The following is a 26,636-nucleotide window of genomic DNA, read 5'->3' as shown; positions in this document are numbered from 1 at the left end:
AATCCAAGAACTTGGATCCTTTCTGTGAATTTTTAAAACCATATACCAATAATGGCAGGGACATATACCTTCTCTTTTTTACCTTTTGAAATGTTACACATTAAGGCAATTAGGCAGTTATTTATATTATACCATACATACACATAGTCAACTCTTTACCTGATGAATCTTTAAATGGCCATTAATAGTCATTTATTTCATTTATAGATTATCCACTACTAATTAATATATGCCCATGGAATAAGAATTTTAATATTTAATTTTAGCAAAACATAATTAAGATGGGAAGCACAGTGTTGAGAGCTTCTATTAGGCAAGGATGGTTATAGTGATTTTTACAGTGTCCTCAATAATAGTTCATCTTAATAGATTAATAATATATAAAGAGTACTTTTTGGTTATATAAATCATTAAAAAAATTCTTCAATAGAATTTAATAATAAATTTGAAAATTGTTACTGTTTCCTCATGTCAAGCAACTTTCCTCCTCCCTATTTCTAGTCTTTGCCTTGACCCCATTTCCTATGTTAAATAATGGAAAAATAATCTAAACTCAGACTACCTAGTCATTAATTTTTTTTCAAATGAAATATATGTATGTTAATGACATGTAATAATAATTTTGAAATTAAATGTTCATCATTGACAGAGAAATTTAATTGGTGGTACTGTAAAATAAATAAAATCTATATAATTTTTCCTTTTTCATAGATCCTTCAATAATGATCACTGTTGTTTCTTGATATGACATACCATTTGATATTTGTTTAAATCATATTCACACACCAAGAACAGACACTCAAAATGCTTAAAGGTAAAACCTTAGACCTGGCACTCTAGTAGATGAAGTTTCCAGTATTTCTTTTTTCTATCTCAAGTGGATAGTTCCTATATGAATTTTCCCTCTCTTCCTTTCAATATGTCCCTCCTCACACACTTTTTTTTTATTAAGTATCACTGATATACAATCTTATGCTCAGAGTTCACATGAGCAACATTGTTTCTACACTCCCATTATCAAGTCACCACCATGTACCACATTACAGTCACTGTCCATCAGCATAGTAAGATGCTACAGTCACTTGTCTTCTCTGTGCGATACTGCCTTCCCTGTGCCCCCCCTCTACACTATGTGTACTAATCATAATGCCCCGTAATCCTCTTATCCCTCCCTTCCTAGCCACCCTCCCCAGTCCCTTTCCCTTTGGTAACTGTTAGTCCATTCTTGGGTTCTGTGAGTCTGCTGCTGTTTTGTTCCTTCAGTTTTTGCTTTGTTGTTATACACCACTTATGAGTGAAATCATTTGGTACTCGTCTTTCTCCGCTTGGCTTATTTCACTGAGCATAATACCCTTTAGTTCCATCCATGTTGTTGCACATGGTAAGATTTGTTTTCTTCGTATGGCTGAATAATATTCCATTGTGTATATGTACCACCTCTTCTTTATCCATTAATCTACTGATGGACACTTAGGTTCTTTCCATTTCTTGGCTATTGTAAATAGTGCTGTGATGAACATAGGGGTGCATCTGTCTTTTTCAAACTGGGCTGCTGCATTCTTAGGGTAAATTCCTAAAAGTGGAATTCCTGGGTCAAATGGAATTTCATTTTTAGTTTTTTGAGGAACCTCCATATTGCTTTCCACAATGGTTGAACTAGTTTACATTCCCACTAGCAGTGTAGGAGGGCTCCCCTTTCTCCACATCCTCGCCAGCATTTGCTGTTGTTTTCTTTTGGATGTTGGCCATCCTATCTGGTGTGAGGTGATATCTCATTGTGGTTATAATTTTCATTTTTCTCATGATTAGCATGTGAAGCATCTTTTCATGTGCCTGTTGGCCATATGAATTTCTTCTTTGGAGAAGTATTTATTCAGATCCTTTTCCCATTTTTTAATCAGGTTATTTGCTTTTTGGTTGTTGAGGTGCATGAGCTTTTGATATATTTTGGATGTCAACCCCTTATTGGATATGGCATTTATGAATATATTCCACTATACTGTAGATGCCTTTTTGTTCTATTGGTGTCCTTTGCTGTACAGAAGCTTTTTAGTTTGATATAGTCCTACTAGTTCATTTTTGCTTTTGTTTCCCTTGCCCAAGGAGATATGTTCATGAAAAAGTTGCTCATGTTTATATTCAAGAATTTTGCCTATGTTTTCTTCTGAGAGTTTTATGGTTTCATGACTTACATTCAGGCCTTTGATCCATTTTGAGTTTACTTTTGTGTATGGAGTCAGACAGTAAACCAGTTTTATTCTCTTACATGTAGCCGTCCAACTTTGCCAATACCAGCTGTAGGAGGCTATCATTTCCCCATTGTAAATCCATGGCTCCTTTAGCATATATTAATTGGCCATATATGTGTGGGTTCATATCTGGGCTCTCTATTTTGCTCCATTGATCTATGGGTCTGTTCTTGTGCCAGTACCAAATTGTCTTGATTACAGCGGCTTTGTAGTAGAGCTTGAAGTTGGGGACCATAATCCCCCCCGCTTTACTCTTCCTTCTCAGAATTGCTTTGGCTATTTGGGGTCTTTGGTGTTTCCATATGAATTTTTGAACTATTTGTTCCAGTTCATTGAAGAATGCTGTTGGTAATTTGATAGGGATTGCATCGAATCTGTATATTGCTTTGGGCATGATGGCCATTTTGATGATATTAATTCTTCCTAGCCAAGAGCATGGGATGAGTTTCCATTTGTTAGTGTACTCTTTAATTTCTCTTAAGAGTGTCTTATAGTTTTCAAGGTATAGGTCTTTCACTTCCTTTGTTAGGTTTTTTATTCTTTCTGATGCAATTGTGAATGGAATTGTTTTTCTGATTTCTCTGTTAGTTCATTGCTAGTGTATAGAAAAGCCACAGATTTCTGTGTGTTAATTTTGTATCCTGCAACTTTGCTGAATTCTGATATTAGTTCTAGTAGTTTTGGAGTGAAGTCTTTAGGGTTTTTTTATGTACAATATTATGTTATCTGCAAATAGTGACAGTTTAACTTCTTCTTTACCAATCTGGACTCCTTGTATTTCTGTTTTGTCTAATTGCCATGGCTAGGACCTCCAGTACTATGTTGAATAACAGTGGGAAGAGTGGGCATCCCTGTCTTGTTCCTGATCTCAGAGGAAAAGCTTTCAGCTTCTTGCTGTTCAGTATGATGTTGGTGTGGGTTTATCATATATGGCCTTTATTATGTTGAGGTACTTCCCCTCTATGCCCATTTTGTTGAGAGTTTTTATCATGAATGGATGTTGAATTTTGTCTAATACTTTTTCAGCATCTATGGAGATGATCTTGTGGTTTTTGTCCTTTTTGTTGATGTGGTGGATGATGTTGATGGATTTTCGAATGTTGTACCATCCTTGCGTCCCTGGGATGAATCCCACTTGGTCATGGTGTATGATCCTCTTGATGTATTTTTGTGTTCAGTTTGCTAATATTTTGTTGAGTATTTTTGCATCTACGTTCATCAGGGATACTGGTCTGTAGTTTTCTTTTTTTGTGGGGTCTTTGCCTGGTTTTGGTATTAGGGTGATGTTGGCTTCATAGAATGAGTTTGGGAGTATTCCCTCCTCTCCTATTTTTTGGAAAACTTAAAGGAGAATGGGTATTATGTCTTCCCTGTATGTATGGTAAAATTCCAAGGTAAATCTATCTGGTCCGGGGGTTTTGTTCTTTGGTAGTTTTTTGATTACCGCTTCAATTTCGTTGCTGGTAATTGGTCTGTTTAGATTTTCTGTTTCTTCCTTGATCAATCTTGTAAGGTTTTATTTTTCTAGGAAGTTGTCCATTTCTTCTAGGTTTCCCAGCTTGTTAGCATATAGGTTTTCATAGTATTCTCTAATAATTCTTTGTATTTCTGTGGGGTCCGTCATGATGTTTCCTTTCTCATTTCTGATTCTGTTGATGTGTGTTGACTCTCTTTTCCTCTTAATAAGTCTGGCTAGAGGCTTATCTATTTTGTTTATTTTCTCGAAGAACCAGCTCTTGGTTTCATTGATTTTTTTCTACTGTTTTATTCTGCTCAATTTTATTTATTTCTTCTTTGATCTTTATTATGTCCTTCCTTCTGCTGACTTTAGGCCTCATTGGTTCTTCTTTTTCCAGTTTCAATAATTGTGATGTTAGACTATTCATTTGGGATTGTTCTTCCTTCTTCAAGTGTGCCTGGATTGCTATATAGCTATATACTTTCCTCTTAAAACTGCTTTTGCTGCATACCACAGAAGTTGGAGCTTTGTGTTGTTGCTGTCATGTTTCCATATATTGTTTGATATCTATTTTAATTTGGTCGTTGGTCCACTGATTATTTAGGAGCATGTTGTTAAGCCTCCATGTGTTTGTGAGCCTTTTTGCTTTCTTTGTACAATTTATATCTAGTTTTACACCTTTGTGGTCTGAAAAGTTGGTTGGTAGTATTCAATCTTTTGGAATTTACTGAGGCTCTTTTTGTGGCCTAGTATGTGATCTATTCTGGAGAATGTTCCATGTGCACTTGAGAAGTATGTGTATCCTGTTGCTTTTGGATGTAGAGTTCTATAGATGTCTATTAGGTCCATCTGTTCTAGTGTGTTGTTCAGTGCCTCTGTGTCCTTACTTATTTTCTGTCTGGTGGATCTATCCATTGGAGTGAGTAGTGTGTTGAAGTCTCCCAAAATGAATGCATTGCATTCTATTTCCTCCTTTAATTCTGTTAGTATTTGTTTCATATATGCTGGTGCTCCTGTATTGGGTGCATATATATTTATAATGGTTATATCCTCTTGTTGGACTAAGCCCTTTATCATTATGTAGTGTCCTTCTTTATCTCTTGTTACTTTCTTTGTTTTGAAGTCTATTTTGTCTGATACAAGTACTGCAACACCTGCTTTTTTCTCCCTGTTGTTTGCATGAAATATCTTTTTCCATCTCTTGACTTTTAGTCTGTGCATGTCTTTGGGTTTGAGGTGAGTCTCTTGTAAGCAACATATAGATGGGTCTTGCTTTTTTATCCATTCTATTACTCTGTCTTTTGATTGGTGCATTCAAAATCATCTAGGGTGATTATTGAAAGATACGTACTTACTGCCATTGCAGGCTTAGGTTTGTGGTTATCAAAGGTTCAAGGTTAGCTTCTTTACTATCTTACTGTCTAACTTAACTTGCTTATTGAGCTATTATAATACTGTCTGTTTACCAAAGGTTCAAGGTTAGCTTCTTTACTATCTTACTGTCTAACTTAACTCGCTTATTGAGCTATTATAACACTATCTGATGTTTCTTTATCTCTCTCCCTTCTTATTCCTCCTCCTTCATTCTTTATATGTTGGTTGTTTTATTCTGTGCTCTTTTGTGTTTCCTTTGACTGCTTTTGTGAGTAGTTGATTTTATTTTTTGCCTTTAGTATTTGGTTAGTCTGCTTTCTTTGCTGTGATTTTATTTTCTCTGTTGACATCTATTTAGCTTTAGGAGTGCTCCCATTTAGTGCAGTCCCTCTAAAATACCCTGTAGAAGTGGTTTGTGGGAGGGAAATTCCCTCAACTTTTGCTTGTCTGGGAATTGTTTAATTCCTCCTTCATATTTAAATGATAATCGTGCTGGATACAGTATCCTTGGTTCAAGGTCCTTCTGTTTCATTGCATTGAATATATCATGCCATTCTCTTCTGGCCTGTAAGGTTTCTGTTGAGAAGTCCGATGATAGTCTGATGGGTTTTCCTTTGTAGGTGACCTTTTTCCTCTCTCTAGCTGCCTTTAAAACTGTCCTTGTCCTTGCTCTTTGCCATTTTAATGATTATGTGTCTTGATGTCCTCCTTGGGTCCCTTCTGTTAGGAGTTTTGTGTGCTTCTGTGGTCTGAGCGACTATTTCCTCCCCCAGTTTGGGGAAGTTTTCACCAATTATTTCTTCAAATACACTTTCTATCCCTTTTTCTCTCTCTTCTTCTTCTGGAACCCCTATATGCATTAGGTTTTTAAAAGATATATATACATCTAAGTCCAAAATAAAAATACAATACTTCTAGAACCTTTATCTGTGATGACACCCTTGTTTTCCCACTTTCACTATTCCTGAGTGTGAAAGTATTCAATAAGGCCCTTCCAGTAACAGCAATGCTCGTAAACATTAGCTGCTTCTACTCTTTTCAAAGCCCCAACTCAGATCATCAAAATCTAGCAATTTCGTCTCTCAAGCCATTGCTTGTGTTTATCTACTTCTTTCCATTCAGTCACTTAGTTCTGAACTTGGTAATATCTCAAAACTGTTCAGTAGCTTCCTATAAAGTCTAACTTGTTTCTTTTTTTTCAATTCATGATCTCCCATCAAAATAACCTTCCTAAAATACTTCTCTGATGACATCACTTCTTTGCTCAAAAACTTCAATGCCCACTTCCACTGAAAAATGGAATTAGGATAACCTAGCATGATGTGCAGTTAGAATTCAATGTCAAAATCAATTTGGGGGCCTTTACTAATCTGTCCACCCTATATTCTCTGTAAAATCTGTTTCAGCCTTTATTCCCTATACATATTCACACTCTCATTCTTGTTCTTTCAGGGAAATGCTTGACATATGGTAGGCATGCATTAAATATTTACTCAGAGAACGAATGATCCCCAATTGTCTGTCTTTACATTTTACCATTCATTCAAGAAGTCAAGACTTCACATACCACCTACATACGTCTTTCTTGGTCCTGCCAGTGGAATATCATCCTTCCTTTCCTTCCCTTGTACCACTAGAATACTTCATAGCTCTTTTAAAGTGCTTCATCAATAAAGCAAAATGTTACTAGTGTATTGTTTATACTGAAGATATAAGTTTTTCCATATCTTTATGTTCCTGTAGCGCCCAGTAGATTGCCTTGCATAAAAGCTCAGTTTTATACAACTCACCGATGGCTCTTGTACCCTGCAATATTCAAATATGAACCTAAACCTTCCCAAACTGATTATAGTAAATAATTTTTGGTATAAGAACCAGAAGTAAGGTTTGGCATTCATTTATGAAACTCCACTAACTTTTAAAGTTAACTCTAGGACCAGAGCAGCAGCAGCCTGGATTATAACTGTCTGCTAGTTTAACTTGAGATGGCTTAGTGTTATCAGATAAGGAAGCATAACAAGAAACTGAATTCTACTCCTTCCATCAAAGGGCTCATTCGCTCTTCTACACTTGAAAGTACTGGGTCCAGGTGACAATTTCCAAGGCAAAGACAGGTGAGGTCATGTAGAAGAGCAGGGAAAGGTAAAGTGACCAGGTTTTACAGTGAGTACTTCTAGACTTAACAAATAAAACCTATCTGCATATGGCAATAGAACAGTTAAAAAAGTCTTTAAAATAAAACCTATATGGCAATGTAAGAGCTGAAAAAAGCTCTTAATTTTTTTTTTTAGTATGGTTACAAGTTCTCTACTTTCCTGATATTTATTTTTTTTTTTTTTTTTTTTTTTTTTTTTTTTTTTTTTTTTTTAATAATTATTTTTTATTGAAGGGTAGTTGACACACAGTATTACATTACATGAGTTTCAAGTGTACAACACAGTGGTAGAACATTTATATACATAATTCTAGGTTCCAGCTATCACCCTACCAGGCTGTTACAATATCTTGACTATATTCCTTATGCTATACATTACATCCCGGTTACTAATTTATTTTACCATTGGAAGTCTGTCCTTTTTTTTTTTTTTTTTTTTTTTTTTTTTTTTTTTGTGAGGGCATCTCTCATATTTATTGATCAAATGGTTGTTAACGACAATAAAATTCTGTATGGGGGAGTCAATGCTCAATGCACAATCATTATTCCACCCCAAGCCTAATTTTTGTCAGTCTCCAATCTTCTGAAGCATAACAAACAAGTTTTTACATGTAGAACAAATTCTTACATAATGAATAAGTTACATAGTGAACAGTACAAGGGCAGTCATCACATAAACTTTCGGTTTTGCTCATGCATTATGAACTATAAACAGTCAGTTCAAATATGAATACTCATTTGGTTTTTATACTTGATTTATATGTGGATACCACATTTCTCTCTTTATTATTATTATTTTTAATAAAATGCTGAAGTGGTAGGTAGATACAAGATAAAGGTAGAAAACATAGTTTAGTGTTGTAAGAGAGCACATGTAGATGATCAGGTGTGTGCCTGTAGACTATGTGTTAATCCAAGCTAGACCAGGGCAATAAAACATCCACGTATGCAGAAGATTTCTCTCAGAACGGGGGGGTGAGGTTCTAAGCCTCACCTCTGTTGATCCCCAATTTCTCACCTGATGGCCCCCCTGCGACTGTGCCTGTCTTAGGTTGTTCCTCCCTTGAGGAATCTTACCCGTCTCTGGCTAACCAGTCATCTTCCGGGGCCATACAGGGAAATGTGAAGTTGGTAAGTGAGAGAGAAGCCTTATTGTTTGAAAAGGTTAGCTTTTTACTTCTTTGCATATTAATGCCCTGTGGCTTCTATGCCCAGCATTTGTCTTGAGGTATCTTTACCACTTGGAAGAATTATGATACTCGGTAAATTTGATATGAGGCACGAATTCTATTTAAGGGTTGTAATTAGGAAGGAAGAAGAAAAGCTATAGAAGTAGCAGGCGGAAGAAAACATGGGAAGATTGATTATTTCTTTGATATATCTTCTTGTAGAGTAACTTCAGCATGTATAGGTTTTAAGCTACTACTTAAATTGCACACACACATTAACATAATAGGAGTATAGTTACATAACCAAAGCATATCTGTAATTACCAGCCATCTGCAGTGAAACCAAGAAAACCAGTTAGGCACCTTAGGCATTTGTGAAAACTTATCTATGATATGGTGGATATTGTCCAAATGAACTTGAACAGTCTGAGAGAAATCAGACAAATTAAAACAACCCATTCCTGGGGACTGTTCACATGCCATATGTTCTTTTAACAATAAATAGTTTGTAGTTGTAAGACTTTGGAGCGCTACAATTTGCACTTCTCCAAATTCTTGGTTGAGTTCCAACAGTATAGATCCAGTCCAATTTTGTTGTTTTACTGTATGCACAGGCCAGCTTAGATATCTCCTTCCTCATTCCCATGGCAGGTCCAGGAACTGGTGGGATGAGTGCATCTACAGCTGTAGCAGTGCGTGGATCTTTGTTGGGGTTTTTTGATGATCATCTTCTGGCATGAGTCTTCCAGAGGGTGCAGATGTTGGAAGTTCTTTTTCATATCGTATCTTAGTTCATTTTCGGGGTAGCCCAATTAGGCTTTGATCCTCTGTATAAACACAAACAGACCCTTTGCCTACACTTTTATATGCCCTTTATACCCTTGTGTAGAACTCGTTGGAGGTTACCACACAGGAACTGCCCTTTTTTTTTTTTTTTTTTTTTTTTTTTTTTTTTTTTTGCTATCACTAATCTACACTTACATGACGAATATTATGTTTACTAGGCTCTCCTCTATACCAGGTCTCCCTATAAACCCCTTTACAGTCACTGTCCATCAGCATAGCAAAAAGTTGTAGAATCACTACTTGCCTTCTCTGTGTTGTACAGCCCTCCCTTTTCTCCTACCCCCCCATGCATGTTAATCTTAATAACCCCCTACTTCTCCCACCCTTATCCCTCCCTACCCACCCATCCTCCCCAGTCCCTTTCCCTTTGGTACCTGTTAGTCCATTCTTGAGTTCTGTGATTCTGCTGCTGTTTTGTTCCTTCAGTTTTTCCTTTGTTCTTATATTCCACAGATAAGTGAAATCATTTGGTATTTCTCTTTCTCCGCTTGGCTTGTTTCACTGAGCATAATACCCTCCAGCTCCATCCATGTTGCTGCAAATGATTGGATTTGCCCTTTTCTTATAGCTGAGTAGTATTCCATTGTGTATATGTACCACATCTTCTTTATCCATTCATCTATTGATGGACATTTAGGTTGCTTCCAATTCTTGGCTATTGTAAATAGTGCTGCAATAAACATAGGGGTGCATCTGTCTTTCTCAAACTTGATTGCTGCATTCTTAGGGTAAATTCCTAGGAGTGGAATTCCTGGGTCAAATGGTAAGTCTGTTTTGAGCATTTTGATGTACCTCCATACTGCTTTCCACAATGGTTGAACTAACTTACATTCCCACCAGCAGTGTAGGAGGGTTCCCCTTTCTCCACAGCCTCGCCAACATTTGTTGTTGTTTGTCTTTTGGATGGCAGCCATCCTTACTGGTGTGAGGTGATACCTCATTGTAGTTTTAATTTGCATTTCTCTGATAATTAGCGATGTGGAGCATCTTTTCATGTGTCTGTTGGCCATCTGTATTTCTTTTTTGGAGAACTGTCTGTTCAGTTCCTCTGCCCATTTTTTAATTGGGTTATTTGTTTTTTGTTTGTTGAGGCGTGAGAGCTCCTTATATATTCTGGACGTCAAGCCTTTATCGGATGTGTCATTTTCAAATATATTCTCCCATACTGTAGGGATCCTTCTTGTTCTATTGATGGTGTCTTTTGCTGTACAGAAGCTTTTCAGCTTAATATAGTCCCACTTACTCATTTTTGCTGTTGTTTTCCTTGCCCGGGGAGATATGTTCAAGAAGAGGTCACTCATGTTTATGTCTAAGAGGTTTTCGCCTATGTTTTCTTCCAAGAGTTTAATGGTTTCATGGCTTACATTCAGGTCTTTGATCCATTTTGAGTTTACTTTTGTATATGGGGTTAGACAATGGTCCAGTTTCATTCTCCTACATGTAGCTGTCCAGTTTTGCCAGCACCACCTGTTGAAGAGACTGTCATTTCGCCATTGTATGTCCATGGCTCCTTTATCAAATATTAATTGACCATATATGTCTGGGTTAATGTCTGGATTCTCTAGTCTGTTCCATTGGTCTGTGGCTCTGCTCTTGTGCCAGTACCAAATTGTCTTGATTACTATGGCTTTATAGTAGAGCTTGAAGTTGGGGAGTGAGATCCCCCCTACTTTATTCTTCTTTCTCAGGATTGCTTTGGCTATTCGGGGTCTTTGGTGTTTCCATATGAATTTTTGAATTATTTGTTCCAGTTCATTGAAGAATGTTGCTGGTAGTTTCATAGGGATTGCATCAAATCTGTATATTGCTTTGGGCAGGATGGCCATTTTAACGATATTAATTCTTCCTAGCCACGAGCATGGGATGAGTTTCCATCTGTTAGTGTCCCCTTTAATTTCTCTTAAGAGTGACTTGTAGTTTTCAGAGTATAAGTCTTTCACTTCTTTGGTTAGGTTTATTCCTAGGTATTTTATTTTTTTTGATGCAATTGTGAATGGAGTTGTTTTCCTGATTTCTCTCTCTGTTGGTTCATTGTTAGTATATAGGAAAGCCACAGATTTCTGTGTGTTGATTTTGTATCCTGCAACTTTGCTGTATTCCGATATCAGTTCTAGTAGTTTTGGGGTGGAGTCTTTAGGGTTTTTTATGTACAGTATCATGTCATCTGCAAATAGTGACAGTTTAACTTCTTCTTTACCAATCTGGATTCCTTGTATTTCTTTATTTTGTCTGATTGCCGTGGCTAGGACCTCCAGTACTATGTTAAATAACAGTGGAGAGAGTGGGCATCCCTGTCTAGTTCCCGATCTCAGAGGAAATGCTTTCAGCTTCTCGCTGTTCAATATAATGTTGGCTGTGGGTTTATCATAGATGGCCTTTATTATGTTGAGGTACTTGCCCTCTATTCCCATTTTGCTGAGAGTTTTTAACATGAATGGATGTTGAACTTTATCAAATGCTTTTTCAGCATCTATTGAGATGATCATGTGGTTTTTGTCTTTCTTTTTGTTGATGTGGTGGATGATGTTGATGGACTTTCGAATGTTGTACCATCCTTGCATCCCTGGGATGAATCCCACTTGGTCATGGTGTATGATCCTTTTGATGTATTTTTGAATTCGGTTTGCTAATATTTTGTTGAGTATTTTTGCATCTACGTTCATCAGGGATATTGGTCTGTAGTTTTCTTTTTTGGTGGGGTCTTTGCCTGGTTTTGGTATTAGGGTGATGTTAGCTTCATAGAATGAGTTTGGGAGTATCCCCTCCTCCTCTATTTTTTGGAAGACTTTAAGGAGAATGGGTATTATGTCTTCCCTGTATGTCTGATAAAATTCCGAGGTAAATCCATCTGGCCCGGGGGTTTTGTTCTTTGGTAGTTTTTTGATTACCTCTTCAATTTCGTTGCTGGTAATTGGTCTGTTTAGATTTTCTGTTTCTTCCTGGGTCAATCTTGGAAGGTTATATTTTTCTAGGAAGTTGTCCATTTCTCCTAGGTTTCCCAGCTTGTTAGCATATAGGTTTTCATAGTATTCTCCAATAATTCTTTGCATTTCCGTGGGGTCCGTCGTGATTTTTCCTTTCTCGTTTCTGATACTGTTGATTTGTGTTGACTCTCTTTTCTTCTTAATAAGTCTGGCTAGAGGCTTATCTATTTTGTTTATTTTCTCGAAGAACCAGCTCTTGGTTTCATTGATTTTTGCAATTGTTTTATTCTTCTCAATTTTATTTATTTCTTCTCTGATCTTTATTATGTCCCTCCTTCTGCTGACCTTAGGCCTCATCTGTTCTTCTTTTTCCAATTTTGATAATTGTGACATTAGACCATTCATTTGGGATTGCTCTTCCTTTTTTAAATATGCTTGGATTGCTATATACTTTCCTCTTAAGACTGCTTTTGCTGTGTCCCACAGAAGTTGGGGCTTAGTGTTGTTGTTGTCATTTGTTTCCATATATTGCTGGATCTCCATTTTGATTTGGTCATTGATCCATTGATTATTTAGGAGCGTGTTGTTAAGCCTCCATGTGTTCGTGAGCCTCTTTGCTTTCTTTGTACAGTTTATTTCTAGTTTTATGCCTTTGTGGTCTGAAAAGTTGGTTGGTAGGATTTCAATCTTTTGGAATTTTCTGAGGCTCTTTTTGTGGCCTAGTATGTGGTCTATTCTGGAGAATGTTCCATGTGCACTTGAGAAGAATGTATATCCCGCTGCTTTTGGATGTAGAGTTCTATAGATGTCTATTAGGTCCATCTGCTCTACTGTGTTGTTCAGTGCTTCCGTGTCCTTACTTATTTTCTGCCCAGTGGATCTATCCTTTGGGGTGAGTGGTGTGTTGAAGTCTCCTAGAATGAATGCATTGCAGTCTATATCCCCCTTTAGTTCTGTTAGTATTTGTTTCACATATGCTGGTGCTCCTGTGTTGGGTGCATATATATTTAGAATGGTTATATCCTCTTGTTTGACTGAGCCCTTTATCATTATGTAGTGTCCTTCTTTATCTCTTGTTACTTTCTTTGTTTTGAAGTCTATTTTGTCTGATATTAGTACTGCAACCCCTGCTTTCTTCTCACTGTTGTTTGCTTGAAGTATGTTTTTCCATCCCTTGACTTTTAGTCTGTACATGTCTTTGGGTTTGAGGTGAGTTTCTTGTAAGCAGCATATAGATGGGTCTTGCTTTTTTATCCATTCTGTTACTCTGTGTCTTTTGATTGGTGCATTCAACCCATTAACATTTAGGGTGACTATTGAAAGATATGTACTTATTGCCATTGCAGGCTTTAAATTCGTGGTTACCAAAGGTTCAAGGTTAGCCTCTTTAGTATCTTACTGCCTAACTTAGCTCGCTTATTGAGCTGTTATATACACTGTCTGGAGATTCTTTTCTTCTCTCCCTTCTTGTTCCTCCTCCTCGATTCTTCATATGTTGGGTGTTTTGTGCTGTGCTCTTTCTAGGAGTGCTCCCATCTAGAGCAGTCCCTGTAAGATGTTCTGTAGAGGTGGTTTGTGGAAAGCAAATTCCCTCAGCTTTTGTTTGTCTGGGAATTGTTTAATCCCACCGTCATATTTGAATGATAGTCGTGCTGGATACAGTATCCTTGGTTCAAGGCCCTTCTGTTTCATTGTATTAAATATATCATGCCATTCTCTTCTGGCCTGTAGGGTTTCTGTTGAGAAATCTGACGTTAGCCTGATGGGTTTCCCTTTATAGGTGACCTTTTTCTCTCTAGCTGCCTTTAACACTCTTTCCTTGTCCTTGATCTTTGCCATTTTAATTATTATGTGTCTTGGTGTTGCCCTTCTTGGATCCTTTCTGTTGGGGGTTCTGTGTATTTCCGTGGTCTGTTTGATTACTTCCTCCCCCAGTGTGGGGAAGTTTTCAGCAATTATTTCTTCTAAGATACTTTCCATCTCTTTGCCTCTCTCTTCTTCTTCTGGGACCCCTATAATACGGATATTGCTCCTTTTAGATTGGTCACACAGTTCTCTTAATATTGTTTCATTCCTGGAGATCCTTTTGTCTCTCTCTATGTCAGCTTCCATGCGTTCCTGTTCTCTGATTTCAATTCCATCAATGGCCTCTTGCATTCTATCCATTCTGCTTATAAACCCTTCCAGAGTTTGTTTCATTTCTGCGATCTCCTTTCTGGCATCTGTGATCTCTTTCCGGACTTCATCCCATTTTTCTTGCGTATTTCTCTGCATCTCTGTCAGCATGTTTATGATTCTTATTTTGAATTCTTTGTCAGGAAGACTGGTTAGGTCTGTCTCCTTCTCTGGTGTTGTCTCTGTGATCTTTGTCTGCCTGTAGCTTTGCCTTTTCATGGTGATAGGAATAGTCTGCAGAACTGGGACGAGTGACGGCTGGAAGGACTTCCTTTCTTGTTGGTTTGTAGCCCTCCTCTCCTGGGAGAACAGCGGCCTCTAGTGGCTTGTGCTGCGCAGCTGCGCGCAGACAGGGTTTCTGCTTCCTGCCCGGCTGCTATGGAGTTAATCTCCGCTGTTGCTGTGGGCGTGGCCTGGCTCGGGCAGCTACTCCAAAATGGTGGAGTCGCGTTGGAGCAGGAGCTGCTGGGAGGCTATTTATCTCCGTAAGGGGCCTCCCTGCTCCCTGCAGCCCAGGGGTTAGGGTGCCCAGAGGTCCCGGATTCCCTACCTCTGGATTAAGTGGCCTGCCCTGCCCCTTTAAGACTTCCAAAAAGCACCCGCCAAAACAAAACAACGACCACAGAAAAAAAAACAAGAAAAAAAAAAATTTTTTTTAATTAAAAAAAAAAAAAAAAATTTTTATTTAAAAAAAAAAAAAGGTGGTCGTTCGTTTTTCTTTATTCTCCGGTGCCAGCCTCAGGCCTCTGCTCACCGGTCTTTCTGCCCTGTTTCCCTAATATTGGGGTCCCTGTCCCTTTAAGGCTTCCAAACAGCGCTCGCCAAAACAAAGCAACAAAAAAGCCAAAAAAAAAAAATTGGTCGCGCGCTTTTCTTATGTCCTCTGTCTCCCAGCCTCCAGTGCCTGCTCACTGTTCTTACTGCCCTGTTTTCCCAGTATCGAGGGCCCTACACTCTGGCCCGGATGGCTGGGGCTGGGTGTTCGGCAGCCCTGGGCTCCGTCTCCCTCCCGCTCTGCCTGCTCTTCTCCCGCCGGGAGCTGGGGGGAGGGGCGCTCGGCTCCCGCGGGGCCGGGGCTTGTATCTTACCCCCTTCGCGAGGCGCTGGGTTCTCTCAGGTGTGGATGTGGTCTGGATATTGTCCTGTGTCCTCTGGTCTTTATTCTAGGAAGGGTTGTCTTTGTTATATTTTCATAGATATATGTTGTTTTGGGAGGAGATTTCCGCTGCTCTACTCACGCCGCCATCTTCCGCCCCCCCTGATATTTATTTTTATACAAAGTGTGAATACTGAATTTGTACTGCCTAAATTCTTAAGATGTACCATAGTATCTGGCTCCACAGTTAAATAAAACATCACTGAAGTACAAGCACAGGAGTGAAAAAACTTAGTAGTTTTACAAAACAAATGTTTAGATAACAGGAGGAAGAAGATAGAATTTTACCTGTGTTCTGCCGCTGGAACAGAATAACCTGCAATAGGATCTTTTGTTCCATAGTATTTTTTAATTAAAGCAATTCCTGCTACTGTGTCTGTGCCTTTGAAGTTAACCAAGTGAGCAGACCCTCCTATGCCAGCAGTCTGGAAAATAAATCATAAACCAAAATCCAAAATAGAAAAAGACCCATACTTGAGGTATAAAGCATAGCTCCCAAAGGAATTGTCTTTGAGAGATATTTAATTATTATAAGAAATAATAGTTCTTATGACAAAGATTGTTTTCTTAAATATTTAAGGATTTAATGTTACCTACTCAAAAAGAAACCTATTTAATAGTGACCCACCCCCATTTCCCATCCCTCTCTTTCCCTTACTCTGCCTTGTGCTTCTCTGTAGTATTATCTGATATCTGCTATATTTATTATGTCTGTATGCCCATCCACCCAATGTATAAAGGTTAGGGACATTTGTTGAAGGCGCTATTATACATACTTTGAACAAAGGCTGACACGTAATAGGTACTTAACATGAATCTGTTGACTGAATCTCTGGAATTTCAAAATGTGGCCTATTTAGAACCAAACTCAAGTCCAGAAAGTTCCCAAAAAGTTTATAATGGCAATCTAACTAACAATCTGCATTTCATTAAATGAGGTTCACCTCAGTTTCTTACCTCTTGAGAAGAGACTCCTCTGTAGCCAAAGTCATGTAACTTGAATTCCAGACCATCTAAGTTACCAGAGGTTTCTAACAAATATTTGGCCAATATTTTCTTCTGTTCTCTAGAATTTGTGGCCACTGTGATTGGATACCAGGACTGAACAAGAATAGTCTGAATAATAAAATTAACCATAAGTATTAGTACATAAAATACTGAGTTCTTTCAGAGGAAAATTCTAGCTTTCTCTGGAGGTATGTCCTGGACTTCCATACTACTGGGAATACCATTAGACAATTCAACTGTACAGCAGTTCAAGTTAAGAGTTTTGCATCCCCAAGCTGTTATGATAATAGAAAACAAAATGAAAATACAGCAGATCTATTACCTGTTCCTGAATCATATCTCGCCTTTAGTATACTTTGCAGAGAAGGCAAATGATTTAGCTTTATGAATGCACATCTTTTCTTTTCAGCAGCAAGAAAGTTTTGTTCTATTTTTTCATTGGAAGAGAAGGTTAACTTTAGCCCAATATGCTCCTTCCTCAACCTCTTCATAAGCCTGAGACAGCTCTGAAGAACCCTCAGTCTTCTGAAACATGTTCTGAAATCTGACTTGAGGACTAAGGTTTTTTTCTAGCACCAATATTGAAATTGATAAAACAATTCAATAATTATAGTGGGTTTTAAAATACAGTGTATGGCTAAAATTAAGAGTCAAAGAATGTTATTAAGAACTTCAGACATACACTGGGAGAGGGTATTGGAAGGAATACTATTTAGTACTATTATTTAAAATGTTTAAAATCAAAGATTGCCTGAAGAACACCTTCAAGTTTGTAAATAACAGGTTTTCTGAAGTTGGTAACATTTATCATAAACAAGGGTAAACTTGTGTTGGGAATGGATAAGAGTAGAATTAACCTTCTCTAATCCCACAAAAACCCACCAAGGATTCAAAGTTACTATGAAGAAGTCTCTTCTGGAGACCTTGTATTTAGAGTAAACACAATTTTTTATAAAACAGGGTCTATCAGAAACTACAATAAGGGATTGTGTAAGACAATTAATTTTGTGCCTTAGGATAAAAATACCTATCTAGGACTGAAATTATTTAAAATAATATGTATTAGTAGAAAAGAAGGTAAATTTGCTGTTTTGTTTCCAGTGCTAACAAACAAAAACAAGTAACTATGTACCTTTTTCCCTTCAAATTCCAATGGACATTTTTTCTTTTAACTTTATGGTGTTTTAGTCAAATACACCAAAATAATGATTATTAAAACAGGTTCTTTTTCTCTTTTTAAGGCTCACATTTTTTTACGTTCTGAAGAAATTAAAGAAAAACACACATGAAGGAAGGTAGACTGGGAACTAGAGGTCTCCATGTCGATAAATATCCACTTTATAGAAATTCAAATGGACACAAGGGAAGAGAACTTACTGACTAAACCCTCAGTCAGGAAAAAAGAAAAAAGGTGAAAAAGGTTATTGATGACAACTTCCAAAATAATATTTTTCAGTTTAGGATCTTTTGGCATTGAAGGTAGAAAGGATAGGCTAGGTGATGTGATTAAGAATTCTTCTACTCTTGTGTTTTTATTATAGCATCCCTTCAAAATATTTGCCAGTACAAACACTGTAACAATTGTACAAAACTAATAAGATCCATTCGCTTTTTTTTAAGTTCACATTAACTCAAAGTTTTAGGACACAGCAGTAAACTATTTAAAATATTTTAGATAATTGTACATTTTTCTTGAGACTGTTAGCCTATTATTAGTTGATGGCCCATGAGGAGAAATTTTAAGAGTTACATTTCCTGTCAACTTAGCAAAAATGTATTTCAAAGATATTCTTGTAACTCTAAGTTTTCTAAGTTTTTTCTAGACTTTGTAAACACCTCTCGGATAGTAAGGTGGTATTTTTATAAGTCATTTCCTAGGATATTTCCTTGTTCACATAAAATCGAAGTGAAGCTGCTGATGAAAGGAAAATAAAAAGCCTTGTAATAGAAACTAATGGTCTGTAATACCCTCCCCACCTTTGGTGCTTAGAAATTAAATAATAGACCAGCAAATTCTGAATGTATTTAGATAGAAATAGCACATGGTAGAGCCTAGGCCCTAAACTGATTATGTAAGGATGAAGAAAGCAGTTTAAAAAATGTGAACAGAATTCCTTTAGTCTAACTGGAACAGAACATTCATAAAACGTCTTAAGTTACTAAAACTACTGTTTTTCTAATTTTTTCTATGATAATATACATTCAAGATTAAAACAAGATGGAAACCAACTGAGCTTTAACAGTAATTTTAATCATGTGATTTAGATAAAATCTCAGAACATTAAATTTCACTGGTAGGAACCTTAAAGATTTAGTGCAACCGTCACTTCATAGATGAGGAAACTGAGGCCTGGAAAGGTTTAGTTTATTGTAGGAGATTACATAGTTCACCATTATTATCAATTTTTAAACTAGAATCCCAGTGGAATGGTTTTTACATCTTCAGTGAATGTTAACTAAGAATTAAAACAAAATTAAACAATTCACCTCAATCCAATTTGTAAGCCAGTAGCACTCCGGATCTGTGTTTTCCACTGTGAAGAGAACATTTCCTCGGGGAATGACAGAGCCTTCCGGAACAGCTTTTATTTCTATTGGAAGATGCCCATCGTATTTCTGGAAAAACAGTAATAAATTTATTCACTCAACAGATGATATACAGTTAGTGTTTTAATAAGGTCTTTTTAAAAATTTTATAGACGCTAAACTTCCTGTCAAATTTATTCACTCAACAGATGATATGCAGTTAGTGTTTTAATAAGGTTCTTTTTTTAATTTTAAAGATGCTAAACTTACTGTCATAGAACTACAACTGGAGATTACAGTGCTAGTAATCTAGTCAGAATAAGCTAATCCTCCCGAAAGAAAATTAGCTAAAAATGATTAACAGTTTAGGCACTGATATTAATTTTAAACTTTGTTGTCAACATGCTTCTGCTAAGAACATCTGTCACTAAAACATACGGATAATTTCAAATAGATCAAAACAAAAAAGTTGTTTATTTTCTTTCAAAAAGAAAAGGAAGAGTTTATTCCAACAGTATTCCAAGAACTCTATCCTTCTTCTAAGTAATTCATTTTCTTAAAGGCTAAAGGTTAAAAGATAAAAAAGAGGGACTGCTATTAAAGAACAAAACAGAAACAAAATAATAACAATAATGAAAAAAAGACAAGGAGAGAACAGATCTTCCTGCTAATAGAACCTTAAATAGGTTTTCTCTTTATTCAGGTAGTAGACCATTAAGTACACTTCCTAGAGCTTTGGCAATCAATATCCACGTTCAACAATTTTCTCCAAACTAGGCTGAAATGATATATTTGCCACATGGTATGTTACTAGGTATTTAATGATGCCTCCCCTTTTTTAAAGTTAAAAGCTGTAGCTAACTTTAGGAAGGCAAGTTTTAGAAATCCTCATAGTTTATTTAGATGATTTGGGACAGGTAACTAGATAATAGAAAAATCTGTTTAATGTCAAGCACTGGAAGCCCCATGGTACAGCATAAAGAATACTGCCTTTAGAAGAGCCCCAGCTTGGATTCAAAAGCAGGTAGGAGACCCTGGGCAAGTCACTCATTATCTCTAGGTATTAGACTCACTGCTTAAAAATTAGGTTAGACAAGATCATCTCTAGAGAACCTCTAAGTCCCTAATACTCTCTGAACATAAAATCGAAAGATTTATCACCTTGGCCACTGGATATTATATTAATAAGCACAGCACCTAACTTATCTATTACCATTATCTTCACAACAAACCAAATGGGGTAAGTGCAGGAATTAGCCAACAGATTTTATTGACCTTACTGAAGATATGGGAAAACTACAGCACAGAATGCTTACCAGACTTCTTCAAAGATCCATTAAGTACCAAATAGTAAAACTCAATAAAACAATATAGGCACGAAAGTTAAACTATGTCTAATTATTTTGTGTTTGGTAGTCTATGATGGAAAAGACATTCATTTTAAATAAATTCACTAACACTTAACATGGTAAGATGCCAAAAGATCCCATTCCCAACCTATCTTTGTAATAAAGAAAAACCAGTAGAGAACATTCAATTCTTATAACTCAATTCCCGTGTCTTCCAATGCCCCAAAGTTAAGTAATGGATCCAAACATGGTAGATATGAGTAGTACAGCACAACAAAGAATAAAAGTCGATTTCATGGACCTGTACCAAACCATTCTAACTCATCAGTAAGGGAAATTTAATAAAATTATTGTGTTATGACAGACTCACAGCATCTATTTTCTAAGATAATCTACAGTCAAGAAAATAGATATCCATTTTGAAATTGCCAAGTAACCATGCCCTTTCCCAATCATAGCGTATTTTCAAAGAAAGAATTAAGTCACCTTTCTGAAAAATTCTAGGTACTTAAATTATAATTCATTTATAACAAATAACTTAGACCTGCTATAGATTCTAGATACAAATGATTGGCCATGAGAAAAAAAATTAAATGTTACCCTTAACTTTTCACAAGACTCTCTAAAATAGCCATTATATTTAGGTCATAGACAGAGAAGAGTTATAATTATAGCTTAATCTCTATTCAAATTCCTTTGCAAGAAATTCTGAAATAAAAGCAAAACCAAAATAAATCAAAACATGAAACCATTTTTTACCTCAAGAATGTAGTTCCATCCCTTTTCATTAAAGACATTATCTTGGAAATGCTCTCTATACATCTCTTTGGCTTCCTGGATTTTCTCTTTGGTTACTACTTTACCTAAAAGGAGAAACATCTCCTGTTTACATTTCTAAAGTCATGAGGTGAATTGCTGAGTTATCATAGGATAAATGTCTCTAGCTATTCCATCCATCCTATGGATAAAAAATTAAGAACTGAGAGGTTAAATGACTCACCCAGAGTCAACAGCAGAACCAGAAAACGAATGTACACTTCCACTCAAAGCATAAATGTTAACTTCTTTTTGCAAAAGATTTGCAGAAATTATTACATGTATTTTTTAAAAATCACAGTAATAAATTAACTTCTAATTAGAAGATATTTTTCTATTTATATTAATTTATATATTCTACAAATTTGAGAGTAATAAGCCTTCAATACAGATGATTTTCTAGGTGAACCTTCTATTCATAAAGGTGTCTTCAGGGCTGATAATCCAGTAATTTTCATAATCACTAAATTTTTGACCCCCAAATACATGTTACTTAACTTTAACTGTAAAATGAGGATAGTAATAAGTACCTATTTTTGGGTGGTTATGAGGACTAAATGAGTTAAGACATATGACACACTTAGAATAATGTTGGCCTAAAATAGGCAATCAGTATTTTTTTGCTATAATTAACAATAAAGTAGTATTTTATAAAGTTTTTAAGCTGTAGAAGTGAAGTGTGACATCATTCTTTGGTAACTTTCTCTATATAAGGTCACTAGTAAACTCATTTAAAATATCATGGATAATCTTGCTGCAAAGAAGTGCTCTTGCTGTCCAAGTAGGTTTTCAAGAATGTAACATATCTGAACTGTTTGACATATCTGCATAAAATTTGACTTTTTCTGTATTCCATTCTGAGATTATTTTTATTTGAAAAGGTTAGAGATGAACTTCTCCAAAATGCGTAAAAACCTTGGGAATTGTTTTGCCCTACTAATACTATTATAAACCAGCCAGAAATGGACTTTCAAATAAGAAAGTACAGAAATTACTTGGTGGACTTTTCTGCTTTAAAATACATTGGAAACTAAGTGCACAGTTACAGGCAGTTTTGAAAAACAGACCTTTAAGGTAAAACTACCTGACTAACCATATTCTAATTTTAATTGCAACTGCAATTCAAGATGAGTTCCCAGGTCAATAATGATCCCTTTATGTTGAATTAATGATTTACGTCTATTAACAAACCAGATTAACCTCAGAAAACTGACATTTCTCAACGTACTCCCAAACTTAGTTTCAGAAAATCTTTCTCCTACTAAGAACACCAAACACATATACCAAATTTTAAGATGTAATGCACTCAACAAACTAAAAAATTCCAAAAGTGCTAATGTAAAATAACTAAGTAAATATAAAAGACTATTCAAAAAGTTACTTCAAATCATAGAATATAACAATATATGAAAAAAATTATGATGTTACATAAAAGCAGTGTTTTAAATGTACTAGGAAAAATAATACCTTTTAAGTACTTATTAAGAATGTACTGCAACCCATAAAATACTGTTTCATCAAATTTCACCTTCCTTATTTTGGAGTCTTCTGTCTTCTTTTCACGGCATTCAAAGTAGGAATAAACTTTGCTTGTGTTGGGTGGGTATTGTTTATAGTGAGTAACCTATGTGAAAGAGAAACACTTGAGTCAGAAAACACCAGATGAACGGAATATAAATCACACCAGAAAGGCCCTGATATTACTTAAAACCAGAGAAACTACTCTTATCTGCTATTGATCAGCTTCTTTTCTTGGCTATAAAGAAAAAAAATAAGTATTATACTTATTACAATACTTTTAATATTTCACTGTCTTCAATTACAAATGACAGAGAGTATTAAATTTTATAAACAGACTTAATTTAAGCAAGTACAAGGCCTCTTGGAATAAAAATACAAATCACTTTGACTTGGGAACAGTTTTACTACAAGGAAAAAGAGAAAAAGAAAGAACTGAAAGCAGGATTTGGTCCTGTTACTTTCTAGATGTGGTATGTTTGATAAGTCAATAGTCAATGACTTCCCATGACTCTACTTCTTTATCTGTACAATGAGGCCATGAGAATGATTCCCTTCTAAGCTTCATACTGACACTAGGAAAGCAGGAGTAGCAGTGGATGAAAGAAATCCTACCTTGTGGTTATTTTTCTCAAATTACCTCTAAATTGGAAATAAATGCCTATACAGTATAACATCAAATACTTATGCAGTTAAAATTATGAAGTATTATCACAAATTTTTCTTGCATAAATTTGGGTAAAAGTCACTGTTGAAAATTTGTTTTTGTTTTAAGGAAAAAGAGTATTCATTATAATTTGAATGCTATTATATTTTAATGTGGTTAAAACATCTTACTAATAAAAAACAAGTGGAAGAATAATATGTATTTGCTCGGTTTTAAAGAGAAGGAATAATAATGCCTTACACCTTAAGGTAGGGTGGTGAATCGGAGAGATGGTGGAATAAATCTTTGCAGAGTCAATTATATGGATAGCCACTGTGAACATAAACCACTTTTCTTGTTTAGCTCTGATTTCGATTAGGAAAAACTGATGTTTTCTTTGTCTGGCAAATCTGAATCCTAGTAGAACTGGGCTTTACTAAAGAATCTTCGTAACTTAGTACAGAAACTCTAAAATGAATATACTCTATAAAGAGAGAAAAAAAATTTACAAATGTTTATTTTTCTTTCCAACAGAAGCAACTTGGAACTCTATAAAAAATAGCAGGCTTATGCTGCTTATAGACAACTTTGAGGGTGAATCTTTTTTAATATGTGGTCTAATTGACTAAGTCAGGCAACAGAATTGGAACTTTCTGTATTGCTCAGGTACAACAGATATCTATATACTACAAGATACAGGGAAACCTCATCAAAACCTAGAAGTATATACCAGTTTCTTTAGATTAGAAAGATGCCATCACTATGTTTAAGAAGATTCAAGTAGCAGCTAAGTGAATTAATACAAATCTAGAGTAATTAAATTAGCCAATTCACTAAAATGCAAATATATATGATACCATAATAATGATTACTACTTCAACTACTTAAGAAATTGATTAGAAAAAGATACGACCACCTAAAAATGTACTCAAGATGTATATAAAAATGAAAATGTCTAATTTACAATATAAATAACTCCAATTCCTTTAGTGGGAATAAGCAATGAGGTAGCAGAAATATTCAACTATAATGAAGTAGAATTTGAATAAGTCTGGCTCACATCACACAAGTTTATAAAGTCACCTTCGTTACTAACTTTCAGTTATTCTGACCTTTCAGTTCAGATACTTAATGGTGCATCTTTAAAAATTTACTTTTTCTGTACCAAATTTAAAAGTATTAAAAGGCAAATGAATTATTGTCATCTGAGTAGACCACATCCTCAAAAGCTGAATGGAAATGTCCCTGAACTATTTAATTCCATCTTGGTCTAAAAACTATACTAAAAAGTTTCCATCGTATAAATACAGTTCCTGTTCTGGACAATAATTAAATGTTTATAATTTTAAAGCTTTACTTCAGCTGTGTTATTACGATACTTAAAACTTTTGCATAAATATTCAGAATGCCTCCTCTGAAAACAACTATCATTAAAAACACAAAATTGTTTAGGCAGCTTAATTACAAATGAAGTACGATTTCTAAAATCTTCTGTGGAGAAACTTTAGAGAACCAGTTTAGAATTTAGCTAAAGAATCTAAGCTGTCTAGGCAAACTCTCAGGCAATTATCCATGAAACACAATTTACTATTAAGTACCTCCTAACACCCAATATGTTTATGGGAGAATAAAAGAAACAAAAAATAAAATACACACACACACAAAAATACTGTCTGATTGTCTGATTTCTGCCTGGGCATCTCTAGATTTGCCTTAAGGTTGATTTGATGTCTTTCCAAGAGCTTTCCTTCCACAGTGAGATCACAGAGTTGACCACAGGCAACTACTACTACTGTGTTTCTCCAGTTATTATTATATGGATTACAGGATGTCCAGAGTGGAAGCAGGAACATCAGTGAAGAGGCCACTGCCAAACTAGATTAGGTGAGAACTGGCTTAATATCTTTGGTAAAGGAGAATTAGGCTGATAGGTTACATCTGGGGGATAGAGAGGCAAAGAAATTAAGAAAGGCACCTGGATTTTTGGCTTGAGCACCTGGGGGAATAATGGTGCCAGTATTACTGAGATGGAGAAGACCATGGAAGGAATGAGTAGGGAAATCAAGAGTTCTGTTTTAAATATGTTAACTACTACTAACAAGAAGCTTCACAGTGTTCAAAAGTAAAGTGAATTCCAGAAGGAGAGCTCTTAAGTCATTTTTTTACCACTGCTTTAATGCTTACCACTAGAGAAAATGGTTCTACAATAAATTTAAAATTATTTACAAGATGAAAACAGCAAATTCCTCATTATATCCTAGACAAACCTTACCCCTAAAAATGTTTCCTATTCTGGCATGGCCTTCCTGCAGCTAATAGAGCACCGTCAGTACATAAATGTATGTGTAGTAAACATACAAACACAGGAAAATGTAGCTCTTTTAAAAGAACTTAATTTCACAGTTAAGTGATTGATTTACTTCATGAAAAGATAAGCTTCTAAAAATTACAATCCCTGAGCTAAATATCCTTATCCTATGTATTACAGCTAAAAAGAAGTATGAGAAATACTTAAGTTTATATACTACAAAGTTGCAGAGAATCTTTCTCTTGACAGCAAAGTCTAATTTCTTCTTGGGCATCTCTAGATCTCCCTGTAAGGGAAATTTATGATTTGATGTTTTTCCAAGAACTTTCCTTCTACGATGGGATCACAAAATTGACCAAAGGCAACTGCAACTACTACTAATGTACTTTCCTAGTTTTAATTATACCTTTAACTGTTTGTTAGGAAATAATCACAAGCCAACACTTTAACAATACCATGCAGATATAAGAGCATAATACCCAAGGTCACAGAGTAAGTTATATTTATCTGCTTAATATCTAAGGGAGGGCACTCAGAAGAGGATCCACTCAGCCTTACATTGGCTGACTCTCTCAAAGCTAATGTGCTAGAAACGGTAAAAAACAGCTGATTCCTTCCCTCTTCTTTTCAATATTTAAGATTTCCCAAGCCCTGGAAAATCTTCTTTTGCTCCAGGAAATTACTCATCGTTATTTGGCTTCTGAAGCACTAACTTCAAAAAATATGGCTTAAAGATTTTTGGGTTAAATTTTGGGGAAGGGGAGAAATTGTAAAACCATATACCTCTTCCCTCAAAACCTCCTGGTATGAGTTCCTGACAACTTGTATTTTTGCCACACTTTAAAAGAGATTTCATCAACTGACAAAGAGGACACCAGCTGGCACTCTTGTTTTGCAATATATTGTAGTATATTATTGACCTAAATTAATCTTTCTTAAGTATATTCATGATTTATAT

The 26,636-nt window shown here is 35.8% G+C and overlaps 1 protein-coding gene across 2 annotated transcripts in view; it reads right to left on the bottom strand.

The window, feature by feature from the left end:
* The window catches only part of NAMPT (nicotinamide phosphoribosyltransferase), a 42,083-nt gene that overhangs the window by 10,601 nt on the left and 4,846 nt on the right, over window positions 1–26,636 (bottom strand). For both annotated transcript variants that reach the window (XM_036892491.2, XM_036892494.2), the window contains 5 exons: window positions 22,674–22,830; window positions 21,150–21,253; window positions 19,003–19,131; window positions 16,465–16,623; window positions 15,796–15,932 (listed from right to left, as the gene is read on the bottom strand). In XM_036892491.2, coding sequence (XP_036748386.1) covers window positions 15,796–15,932; window positions 16,465–16,623; window positions 19,003–19,131; window positions 21,150–21,253; window positions 22,674–22,830 — 686 coding nt within the window. The remainder of the gene's footprint in view (window positions 1–15,795; window positions 15,933–16,464; window positions 16,624–19,002; window positions 19,132–21,149; window positions 21,254–22,673; window positions 22,831–26,636) is intronic.

The sequence above is a fragment of the Manis pentadactyla genome, chromosome 7 (genome assembly GCF_030020395.1).
Source record: "Manis pentadactyla isolate mManPen7 chromosome 7, mManPen7.hap1, whole genome shotgun sequence".
NCBI classification, from domain to species: domain Eukaryota; kingdom Metazoa; phylum Chordata; class Mammalia; order Pholidota; family Manidae; genus Manis; species Manis pentadactyla.
This window is presented reverse-complemented; position numbering and strand designations above follow the sequence as displayed.